The sequence below is a fragment of the Lagopus leucura genome, unplaced genomic scaffold (genome assembly GCF_019238085.1).
Source record: "Lagopus leucura isolate 7727_CA_CO unplaced genomic scaffold, USGS_WTPT01 Super-Scaffold_100012, whole genome shotgun sequence".
Classification (NCBI taxonomy): Eukaryota; Metazoa; Chordata; class Aves; order Galliformes; family Phasianidae; genus Lagopus; species Lagopus leucura.
This window is the reverse complement of record NW_024962267.1, coordinates 20216629-20229547: the sequence shown is the minus strand read 5'-3', so window position 1 is coordinate 20229547 and position 12919 is coordinate 20216629. Positions and strand designations below refer to the sequence as shown.

The 12919-nt window shown below is 40.1% G+C and overlaps 1 protein-coding gene across 2 annotated transcripts in view; it reads right to left on the bottom strand.

Moving 5' to 3' along the window:
• Positions 1-12919, bottom strand: part of TRAF3IP1 (TRAF3 interacting protein 1) — a 37631-nt gene that overhangs the window by 13347 nt on the left and 11365 nt on the right. For both annotated transcript variants that reach the window (XM_042874964.1, XM_042874963.1), the window contains 7 exons: positions 10600-10675; positions 5422-5520; positions 2829-2919; positions 1730-1816; positions 1100-1223; positions 916-952; positions 232-308 (listed from right to left, as the gene is read on the bottom strand). In XM_042874964.1, the coding sequence (XP_042730898.1) occupies positions 232-308; positions 916-952; positions 1100-1223; positions 1730-1816; positions 2829-2919; positions 5422-5520; positions 10600-10675 (591 nt within the window). The remainder of the gene's footprint in view (positions 1-231; positions 309-915; positions 953-1099; positions 1224-1729; positions 1817-2828; positions 2920-5421; positions 5521-10599; positions 10676-12919) is intronic.

The window sequence follows — 12919 nt, the reverse complement described above, 5'->3', positions numbered from 1 at the left end:
TGGAAAACAAACAGGCTAAAGAAGACTACTAAATGCTGTATAAAGCTAAAAGCACAAGAAAGAAAGCACAACACAGAGAACATAGAGGCCTGAAGGACTCATGCAGGTAAGTATAACGTACAAAGGAGGAGTTTGATCAAAAAATGGGAAAAAAAAAACCTAAAGGAGAAGAAAAGGTCATGATTACAATATTTAATGGTCATAATTTCTTGCAGGCCATTTCTATCTTACCTTCTCTGTTGTCTTTGATGATTTTTGTGATGCTTCATAATCCTTTTTTGTTTCTAGGATTCTTTTTACAAGTCCACCTGGATAAAATGAGGATATGTCTCAGCACTGTTGTTAGAAAAATATTATTCTAAACATTCCAGACAATAACATCAAAACCAACATGAACAGTGTTCCATTATATTTCAGTTACTGAGATACAAGATATTTTAAATCTATTTTTCCAGTGTCTTATCTCCATACACATGTGTATACACAGATAGCAATTTGTTAGTAATTTTTTGACACAGAGAACTAAGCCCACCTAAATAATATGCAATGTGGCCATAATGGACGGAAGGCCCTGAATCAGATATCTGAGGTCACAAGCATAAACACTGTTAAGAACCAGACCATCCATTTGCCTAAGAGGCTTCTTATAACTTGCCTTGACCTGCCAACCCCTTCACCTATCTCAGAGAGACGTACAGTAGGTATTTGACATCAGCTGTAAATCCCAATGCTCAACTGTGCAAGACTTCATTTGAGAAATATTTGCCTTTTTCTTGCAGAGTTGCAAGAAGGTTCTGCTCCCTCAAGAGGTACTTTGCTGCTGTATTCCTCATTTTAAGTGCTTAGCTCTAGGTTTAAATGTGTTGTTTTACTCTATATCTATATGCATACAAATATATACAAAAGCAAACATACCATGCTTTTCATCCTCCTCCAGATCCACTTCTGGTTCCTACACGTGCAGGGAGAGAGCTTTAGTTGCAAATATTTGGCATTGCTATGATACAAAACTATTCAACAGCGTGTCCAGCTAGAAGCTACTTAAGCAAGCAAGTTACAAAGGGTGGGAAAGGTTCTATAATTTGTAACATTAACAGACCATTTCCAGCTCTGGCATTTTGGGCACTGGCAAGGCTGCCTCCACCACAAACTGGTCATCATCATCATCATCAGAAGCCTGCTGGTCTGTGATCACATTTGAGAATGCTTTACTACTACCGTTCCTGAAAGAGATAAAACAAACATGGAAACCTATTAGGTCCCATTCTGATCCATTCCATCACCTCCTTCCATAAAACAAAGCAGCACACCAAATTCCTTCACTGCCATTACTTCTGGATACACTGCTTTAGTGCTTGGCACTCATTTGATATCACCTGCAAGACATTTTGGCCATAAATTCAAGGGGCTGTTTCAGCCTTTTCTGTGCACGAGATACACTGCATGCCTTACAGATCTCTTCTTCTGGTAGTTAAGATTAAATGTCCTGGGTTTATCGGTTTCAAAGTGGCAAAAAAAATTAAGTTGCATCTACCTTTGAACTTCCTGATGTGGCCACCAACTGTAACTTCCAAGTCATACACTGGATTTGCAGAAAGGCTCAAGTTTTCCTGCCCAAACCAACTAGCCTGATGATATTCACTCGCATGGGGTGCACATAAAATCTTAAAATAGTGTAAAATAGTATAAGAACTAGCAACATCTTTTCTGCATCTCCCACACTCCTCACCTTTCTGGAAGCAAGGCCTCCGTGCTCTCTTGGCGTTTTACTACTCGGGGTGGTGCTGGCCTTGCACTGCTAGGACGGGGAATACGTCTGCAAGAAAAAAGACTTCTCACCTATATTGTAGAAGGAAGCTCACGTGTCCCCCAAAGGAGCAGACGTGCATATCCAGATGAATCTAGTAACTCTGCCAATGCATAAAACCAATGTAACATCCCCATTGTACAGTCCTATATTGCAATGCCTTCTGTCCTGTGAGGAGTCTGGGAAAACCTAGCAAGTGTGACCTTCAACAAGAATAATATCATTTTTGGGTAAAACCAACTCTTAGTTTGTCTCACTAAAAAATAATCTGGATACAGCAAAAGGAATAAATGTATTTCCATAAGTGATACATTTACAGTAGCCTTCTTCTGGGCAAAGAAAAGGTAAACTGGGATTTGAAAGGCAAGTTCATCTCACCCATAACACCACACTTCTGAAGTGCTTGTGATGCAATAGACTCAAGAGACTCCTCACAGATCACTTTTAATTTAGTAAGATTACATCAAAGCACTCTTTGGATTAAGAACGTACATTCAAGATTCAAAGTTTTCTTCATAGAAGGAAATCAACTAAAATGAACCATACATGGGATAATATTCATTATTGAGTGCCACAGGCACAAACTGCCCAACGTTCCCTTGCTATTTCCCAATTGACAGTTGTAATGCTATAATGGGCTGGAAAGTACTGTGATAATAGCAGGGTGGCAAAGTGTTTGGCTGCAGCAAATGAGAACAAGCTCAAACACAGCAGCCACATGCAAAAATGAAGGAAAAGAGCTGCTTTGAAAGGCCTTAAAAACACAGGGATCTCCAGCAAGAGATGCCCTCACCTCCACTGCTAACCCTTAAATGAGATCTGGGAAGGGGTGGATCTGGGCTTCACCCCTTCCAGTCACTCAGGTACACTGCATCCATCTGAGCTCCTCTGGGTTGGCCCTGCTTTCCATCAGGTGCTCAATCACTGCTTCAGGCCATGACTCAGCATTTCCACTGCAACTGTATTACCTCCAGACACCATTCTGTGCTTCAGTCAGACAGAATAAAGAACAGGAACAAACCTTTGGATAGCCTGAGGTGGAAGATCATTGGCTACTTCACCATTTTCAGATACTTCAGGCTTTTCAGGATCAAGGTTCTCTGCTTCTTCTTCTATTCAATGAAAAAAAAGTGTAATAGTGTCATACCTGTCATGTTGGCAATGCAAATCTAATTCTTTACAACAGTATTTCAAGCCTTATCAGCACTATACTTTAATGTGTTAATGAAATGCATTGTATTACAAACTAAATACAACTCTATAAGCTTTATATATCCAAGGTCTCGGCTGATTTCTGCTCTCCCTGCATCTTGACATCTGTCACACACGTTGCTTACAAGATAGAAAGGAGAATTCCACCCTCCCTGTTCATCACTGCCCCAGTTACCCGCTGCTGTAGGGAAGGTTCTGTGGATCGCTTTAACTTTTGTTATGAGCAGAACCCACAAATACAAGTAATGGGAGGGAAAAAACATTGTGTGCAGGCATTAAGAAAATGGAAACTATAGGTTTTATTGAAGTGGTTGTTGCAGTAATTACCTGTAACATATTGCAAGAAATTCCCCATAGGATCTGCTTATTTTCAAGTTAAAAAAAAAAAAAGTAACAGTTTATGACCACTTTATGCTGTTGGGTTTCTCTCCCCTTTGGAAAGCACTTAACCTGAATTACAAAGCACTTTCATAGATTGCTTTTTGGTATTCTTTCAACTACAAACTACCTGAATAAAGTCTACCCAAAGCATGCAAACACAACCAAATTACAGTTTTTTTTGTTTCTTTTTTTAATCTTTAGTATATAGCATAAGAGAAAAAAAAAAAAAAACTCACTAAATTGCAGAAGTGCTTTATTTATTAAAAAGCACTGTTTTATTTCTAAGAGAAGTTTTTAGCTATCCCTGGTATATTCAGTGCTGGTCTTCTGTCACTACAAAGTCACTGGCAAATTCATCTGGAAATACTAAACACATTGGTTTTTCAGAAAAGTCACAAAGTTCTCTTGCTGAGAACTACTGCCAATGCCAGGAGAGCAGGGACAAACACAAGTGACTGTTTCCAGCAACCCACACTTGAGTGCTAAAGGCGGTAGGGTGGAATTTCTCCCAGTTGTGTAAGGTCACACAAATATATTGGCTGACTTTCTACATTTCCTTGGACTACACAGCTATGAGGCCCTGAAGGCCACGGGTGGAGTGGGAAACAGCCTTTGATATCCCACACACAAAGCAACCACTGTAACCATTCTACGATATGAGGAATCCCAATTGGTATGACACTGCCATTGGTGCCACTCAACTATCCCACCTTGGGGCAGATGAGGAGTGACATGCTGAAATAATTGGTTAAACATAACCTGAAATACATTCAAGACACAGCAATAGGAGCTATGAACATGCCAGGGATATTCAGAGTTTTCAAGAGCTACTGTAACTAGCTTTTGATCTTTAGGGAAAGAAGGAATATAGGGAAGACTCCAAGAGGGCTCCATAAATAAGGATAAATCAACATAATGAGCAGCAATTACTAAACTATCCCAACACCCTGTGTTAACACGGTCTGGTCAGATCTGCTGTTATCTCAGCCCGTCAAGCCCCACGTTGGTCACTGGTTTGACTGTTGTGGTTTAACCTGGCAGGCAGCCCAGCACCACAAAGTCTCATTCCCTCAAAGTAGAACTCATGGGTAGAGATAAAACTATTTATCAAGACAGAGAAAAGGAAAAGGATAATAGTTATTGCATATATATGTGAATGTATATCACCAGTGATGCACAAGCAATTGCTCACCACCCTCAACTGATATCCCAGGTAGCCCACAAGCAGGGGAAGAAAACCAGATGAACTCCCATCCCTTTCAAACTCGTTCTGCACAATGTCATGTGGCCTGGAATATCCCTTTGGCCAGTTTAAGTCAGCTGTCCTAACTCTGTTCCCTCCCAACTCCTCAGGCCTTTTGCTGCAAACGGCCTTGGCTCTGCACAACATGCTTAACTATAAACATCAGTGTGTTATCAACACAGTTTTTTTCCTAGAACCAAAACACAGCATCATAGCAGGCAATCTTGAAGGAAACTGTCCCAGCTGAAACTAAGACAGTGGCATCAACTCCCCCAACTTGTTCATGTGTCTGGATCTGGAGCGAATAAAACCACAGTTTTTTGCTTCACTCTCAGTTCTTCTTCCTACATTTTGCTTCTCTGATGCCACGTATGCTGTATCTGGATACAAATATCTCATTAACAGTGCATGTCTAGGGAGCCATATACAACTTTTTATTTTATTTTTATTTTTTTTAAGGGAGAAATAAGAAGGCAGAGATGGAATTTGCCTCAAAATTCCTCCAAAACACAAACACCAAGTGACACTTCCAAACACCTGCACAAAAAGGCAACATGCAGTTACACAGAACAAGTCACCAAGGGATTCAGGAGCATTTTCCCTGGGACAGTGTGAGCATCGGCCATGGAAACTTGTCCTCTTCTCCCCTTCCTTACCTTTATGCAAGAATTCCTTACCTTTATCCTTCCTTACCTTCAAGCAACTGCACGGATTCAAGGCTGACCGCACAGCACTCAAGTTAGCCTTTCCAAGGCAGCCAAGCTCTTATTCCACCTACCTTTCTGTTTTACTACAAGTCCTGGTTCAGCTTTCTCCTGCAGTTTAGCAGCACTGTCCTCTGAAATCCCATCTGCCACACTCTTCATTTCTACCGTTTCTATAACAGAAGTTGATAATTAAATGATACAATTACAATTTTAAATTAAAAAAAACCCCACCATGCTAAATGCCTGTTACATTTAATGTATCTTTAACAGCTACCTTAGGTTCACAAGCCATCTTGAGTGCAAATAAATAACATTTAAAGTTCACAAATACTTTTTAAAAGATCTACTGACTGAACTCCTTATATTACTGCAAACTAAGGCAATTTCTTCAATTCAGAAGTGAGTTAGAGATATTATTTATAAGCCTCAAAGCTAGTAAGACAATATTTAACAAATAAAGCCTAAGTAAGTACTAAAATACACAATATTGTTAGTGTGCCACTTGGAATGCACTTTGGTTTGTTCCAAAAGGGAAGGGTTTTCCTGTAAAAGCATTTCATACTGAAGCCATAAAAAAGTTTCAAGTAAGAAAAGCTTATTTTCAGTACATGAACCCCACAACTTGAACACTGGAAGAAGAAAGCTGAGGTTTTGAAGTACACTGATTCTTAAATTCTGTGACAGAGGGCAAAGAGAGACAAAGGAGAAACAATTCAGCACCATTTGTATATAATTCCTGAAAACAAAACTCAGCATTAAGAACAAACCAACAAAGCAAACAAAAAAACCCCACAATCCTACTTTTGCAGTTTGTCAGATTATACATCCTGTTGGTTTTGCCATATGAAAAGTACACACACACACAGCCTTAACCTCACTTGCAATGTGTTCAGTTTTTACATTCCTCAAAATACAGCAGGAGCAGAAATAGGAAGACACAGAAAGATATGGAAGAGATCTGCAGACACAGAAAGAAAGGTAAAGAAAGGTCCTGAAAATAATGGACAAGAATTGAATTGAGTGCTTCTGCAAATTGAGTGACTGTAATATAAATGTAAAGAACAGATCCACGGAGTTCCTATGCTGTGGCGACCAAATTTCCACCACCACAACAAATCAGCAGTTTGGAATGCTCAGGAGAAGATTTAGCAGATATAAACCCAACTAACACTAGAGGTTGAAGTGTCCAACGCTTGCAGAACAAGAGATGAAATTGCTGCATGCAGCGTAAAGCTGCAGCTCTCAGGACCAATAGCAGGGGATCTCCCATCCACCTTTGCCATCGGGGGTGTCCATAAGTTACACAGTCCACTCCAGCAGCAATGTTAGAATCTTAGAATTGTGAAGGTTGGAAAAAGACCTCCAACACCATAAAAACCAACCACCAAGCCATCGCCACCATGCCCACCCACGGAATTATAGTTGATTTCTGTTAGCTTTGAGGATTTTGACACTGTAGCCCTCTCCTTTCATTTACCATTGCTGACAAAAGCCAGGATGAAGAGCTACTTAACAAAACTTTGAAAAAGGCATTTAAAAAGCTCATCACCAATCCATACAGCTGTGCTACAAGGTACCCACAAGGTCTGAACCTTTGCTGAAAAACCATACCAAGGGTAGAAAGTGCTTCACTCCATCATAAAGGAAAGGTTTCATTTATAGAATTTAATGACATAATCCTGTAATGACATAATCCTATGTACTAAAATGATTACTAGGTCATCCATTGCTAAAGATACTCCACCAGAGAAAAACAGCTACCAGCAGTATGGGTACTGCCTATCAGAGACAGAGATTGGGCCAGACAGATGACTAATGGCATTTCCCAGGGAAATTCATACATTAGTTTTTGACAGTTTCCAATTATCCAGACAATTAGATCAGACTGACACGGCAAGCATTGCTTTCCCTTTCCTGGCTCTTACTATAGAGGTCAACTCTATGTGGTCTTGTGCAAAGCATTTGATGCTACCCCACACAAAATCCTTGTCTTTAACTCAGCAAGACCTGGATTTGGTGAATGGAGCAGTCAGTGGGTGAGGAATTGGTTGGATGGTTGCACTCAAAAAGAGTTGCACTGAACCCTTTCATGGCCTGCCAACGTGTTATTCCCCAAATTAGTTCTTTTTACTGTCTCAACGAGAAGTCCCAGATTGCTTCCCTCCTGCATGTGCAACACCATACCCCTGAGAGACCAGTACATGTGTCATGGACTGCAGACCAAGAGCTCTTCCACCCCATCCAGAAAATGGGTTTGCAATAAATTATGCTGGTTTTCACCTCATTCTCTTCTGCAACATTAATCCTCATTATAGAAGCAGGTTTTAATATTCAGGTGCAAGTTTGTGGGCAGTTCTCTTCCAACACACACACATTTGTGTGAACGCACGCACACACAGTGCATCACCTCCATGAAAGAAGGGTTAATTATTTTCAAAGCAACTGTAAGTTTAAAAAAGTACATTCAATTTACAGATCAACTTCTAAATTAGAAAAAATATCATGTGAAACCGGTTTTGCTGCAAGGCATGTTGGAACTATGAAAGTAATTATGGTATGAGTAATAGTAACTATAGAAAAATAAAACCCTTTTGCTTCAATGCCACTATTAATTTGTTTTTAATATACAGAAGTGAGCAAATGCTGTTATAACTTGGTTTCATTACCAGGAGAGAAAACATACCTGTAATTGCTTAACTACTCCTTCATTTACCACTTAGTTTTGTTTTTCATAATAGCTGAATTTGCATTCACCAGTTCAGCCTTGACACAAACTCCTTTCTGTTCTACTGCTGCACATTTATTTGTCTCCATTTAATGTTAGAAAATACAGAAAGGTCTGAACATCATCATCAGTTGCTGCAGACAACAACATACTGCAGGCTTCAGTACACCTACAGAAGGTTTTACTACCCTCAGGATTCCATCTTGGGGCATTTAGGAGCCTTGTTTACTTACTGTAACTCTCTCACATTAGGGAAAAAAAGGGTATAACATAGGTAACCTTGAGTGCACTGGTCTGCTGCATCATGAAAAGAGTATTTTAAAATACTGAATTTGAAGCCAAAACAGTGGATAAAAGGTAAAACATATTTATCAGAATAATGGCTGCTGATTTTCAAGATTGGATGATCCCATAAAACGTGCCATGTCTGGTCACTGTAGTTTAGGACCTGTCCGGGCTATAAGGCAAATATTCAAATTTATTTTTTTTAAATAAAAATTCTCAATAAAGTGGTAGGGCCAGCTGTTGATCACTATGAAATAAAATAAAGCTTCATTTAATGGAATCCAGATTATATTTTTCAGCAACAAAATTAATAAAACCTCACAGCCTATAAGTAAATGAGACGTGATGTAAAATCTTCAATAAGCACTAACGTGACTTAAGCTCCAAAATGAAAGGGTTGTTTATATCATACAATCATAAAATCTATCCTGTTGGATCCCCAAATCCAACCCCAGCCCACCCCACCATGCCCACTGCCCACATCCCTCAGTGCCACATCTACGCTGTTCTGAAACACCTCCTGAGATGGTGACTCCAGTTCCCCAGGCAGCCTGTTCCAAAGCATTATAATTCTTTCTGAGAGACACTTTTTCTTAATATCCAACCTGAACCTCTCCTGGAGCAACTTAAAGCCATTACCTCTTGTTCTATCACTGCTACCTGGGAGCAGAGGCTGCAGCACTGTACACCAGACAGAGGTGACAGCCACAAATTCAGCATGGACAACTCTTATGTGGGCACAAGATGGGCCTCTAACAGCTTCTCATTTCCTGCTGATAATCTGTGGGTAACAAATAAATACCTGGCCTTCCTTCCTCAGTGCTCCCAGCAGAAATGCCACAGAGTTTGGCTCATGATTTCTGGCTAGGCTACTAAGGAAGATGATCTGGGATACAGATTCAGTGCTGACGATATCTAGAGAACCTGCCCTGCTCAGACTCAAGCCACAAGGTCCTAGCCTGACATAAGTGCAGGTGCAACGCAGCATCACAGAACTGTAGGGGTTGGAAGGGACCATCAAGTCCAGCCCCGCTGCTAAAGCAGGCTCCCTACAGCAGGTCACACAGGTAGGCATTGACTGACTGCTGACCACACACAGTTGATCACAGCTGTAATGACACTGTTGGAAGCCAAAGACCTACAAACACACAGGGTTGCTTCAAAACCCTCTAATCAAAGGGGCTACAAGCCAGGAGTTTTGGTGAACAACTCCTTTTCATCTGCTCTCCAGGTTACACCTGGACTACGACAAGTGTCTCCAGTTATGTAAATCATTATAAAAGGTTTTGCTAGTCTCAAATTCAACCAACCATCTTTTTGATTAAAAAAACCCAGAAAATTGAACACAAATGTGGACTGTTTAATGTATTGCTTACCAAATGAATACCCAGGGAAATTCCTTGTTGCACTGGGCATTAATGAGTCAGTCTCACAGAACATGGCTTTTTTTCCCCGTCTTTTTTATGGCAAATGTAATCTTTTCATTTACAATCCCACAATTCCTAAAGAAATCCAATACCCAAGGCCTTCAAATCCTTGAGAAAGGATTAAAAAAATTGAACAGATAAATCTAGGAAGTACACACTTCCCAAACATTAGTAAGTGATGAAGTTAAATATCTCAGGGTTAGCATTTGTATAATTAATACCTATAGGAAAGCATATCTTGCATCATAAATGTCTTTAATCTTACTAAAACGCCACATCTTGAATCTTATTTAAACTAAAACACTGTGCTGAATATTGATCTGGTCAAAGTATTTGAGGAACTTTCATGTGTTCCTTTTTGTACAGTAATGTGCAACATTTAATCATTTGAGATACACTACCTACTTACCCTCACTAACAGAAATGAGACAAAAACTAAGTCTCTTAAAGTTTTTGAAGTCATTTGTGTCTAATTTTGCCAGATTATGAAGCAAAGAAACAGTTTCTGTGAAACTAATAGACAAAGAAATAGTTTTAGACCAATCATGAAGTCCATTCAGAAAGAAAACTGTAATTATCATGAGAAGCTGAATTTACATCTGCAGTTTTGCATCACGAATGAAACCAAACTGAATTAAGTACCGCTCTCCAGGTACCAAACCTATGCAGAACATCCCACTGGATTCATAAATGCAAACTGGGTAAAAAACAAGCACTCAAAATAATAAGCAAGGATGTTTAGGATTTTATTCTGTTCCAGGATAACAACCCTCCAGCATATTTAATAGAAAAAATATCATCCTGCTGGTTACCTTCTCCTCTGGGTTTGGCGCGTTGCCTTGATCCTTTTGTTGAAGGCTGCCTTGATATTCCTGCAGGACTTTCACTCTTAAAAAAAAAAAAAAAACAAAGAGGAAAAAAAAAAAAAAAAGCACAAATCTATATGTCTTCACATAAAAAAAATTCATATATTCAAAATTAAATTTGAATTACATGTGTTGATTTTTTTGGTCTACATTTATTATACATTAAAAAATACTTACAAAACCGATGCACACACAGGAAAAATACCTAGAATCTATTTTCCTCAGAAGAGTTTGCAGATGTTTTTGCTGGATGTGTGGTTGCTATCTTTTTTTTTTTTTTTAATGAACTTGAAATATGATCATATTTCACTACTGTAAAGGCAACTTCCAAAGGTGATCTAAGCACATCCACAGCAGAGTTCTTGCAAAACGTGCAGTGCATGTGCAAAGCCATAACTGGTCTAGGAATAGAATGCTTTGCTACTAGTGGGCTATCCCAAGGGTTAAGATTAATCTCAGAGTCCCCTCCATGTTTCAGCCACACTGCACACACAGTTTCTCTTCCATTTCCTGGGAAGTGTTTTGAATTTCCTTCTGAAACAGAAGTAGACACTAAAAAATTCTGGCACTAGACACACACAGTCCTTAAGTCAAACATGGATAAACTGAGACATGGGTCCTATCAGAAAGGCCATCGAAGAAGCAGTGGGTGATGTGAAGGTACAGCTGGAACAGAAAGGGTGATGATAGCAATCCATAAGTGAAAAAGTTAAAACTGAAGGAAAAATCAGGACTTTTTATGAGGACTCTGTCCTAAGCCCACAAGCAATTCAAAGAGGCCAGGAAATGAAGGCAGGAAAGCACACAAAAGCATGATTACTTTGTTTTCTCTGGATACAGCTTTCACTGCCTGAAGTTAAGAACAGCTGACTGGCAATACTTCCTGCAAAGGCCCTGTGTTAAGCATCCAGTGGCCATATGCCTCCAGGGAAAGGGCAAGATGTAAAGGAGAGCTCCTGCTGGCCCTGTACAGCTTGTGGGTACAGATGGGGGCAGAACGGAGGCCCTGCATCCCCTTATGCCCCAGTCTTGGGCAGCAGAAGGTCTGAAGGCAGGCACGACTGCCACTCATGCAGGCAGAACAACCTCAGCACTGGCAGAGAAGGCTTCTGGTTACACACAGACTAAAGGATGCAGCCAGCAAGGGAATATGGCCCAGCAGGTGCTCACAGCTTCTCACCCCTCACATTACTGCCCCAGTAACTAGCCAGCCAGCTCTGCCTTTGTGAGGCCCATCAGAAGGACTGCACCCAAACCTGGGCCCCCAGCACAAGGAGGATGAGGAGCTGTTGGAGCAGGTCTGGAGGAGGGCCGTGAAGACGATCAGCACTTCACACGATTTTCTCCTTATTTTGCAATTTGTGTGAAATAATAACTCACAAAGTTTGCAAGCGAGAGTTACTTGCTAACTCCACAAATAATGCCCACATTCACAACATAAATGAGAATTACAGCTTCCTCCATTTCTCTGTTAACACTGTATTCCACAGACTCCTTTCACAAGATGCTGACGCGTTTCAAACAAATCAAAGACAGAAGGTCAAACTGCACAGTGTGGTTCATCTCAGTTACTACCGCTTTTCACAGTGACAAGGGGCAAAAGTTGAGCTCCTCACAGTCTGGTTCTACAGACCTGCAAGCTGCATCTGGTACACTCACCATTTAGCTGCAATTTGGGTGATGTAATTATTAGCACAGGTGGGGAAGGAGCTGAGAGTAGGTGCTGAGGCTTCTAGAGGAGCAGATTCAGTCATTTATTTATGTCAGGTAGTGACTGCAAAGGCTGCTTAACACTTCTGTAGTGCCAGATGTGCACGCTGGCAACAGGTGCAAAGTAAAACACTAACATTTAATCACTATGGTAGCATACAAATACATAAAGCCCACGATATTTATGACTTGAGTCTTTCCAAAGGGAGATAAAATAGGTCCTACTTCTTCCTACAAATTCCAAAGCTCCAAAACTTTGAAAAGCAGTAAGTGAAGTCATTAAAAAGTAATCTTACACTTCATTTCATACCATACAGAAAGAAAATTATTTAAGTGGGATCCTAGATGGATGTACACGCTTCCCAGTTTTGAGTAATTACGTTCCTATTTGGAGAGGAGTAGTCTCCTATAAACCATCCAATTGGCTGTTTTATTGTTAATCTATTTAAATAGGCTGATTTTCACTCTGAGACATCAGAAAATAATGATTTGTAATGTTTCAGCTGGTCAAGAAGAACATGGTCTGAAAGGAAATCCTGCCAAACTGTTAATTCCC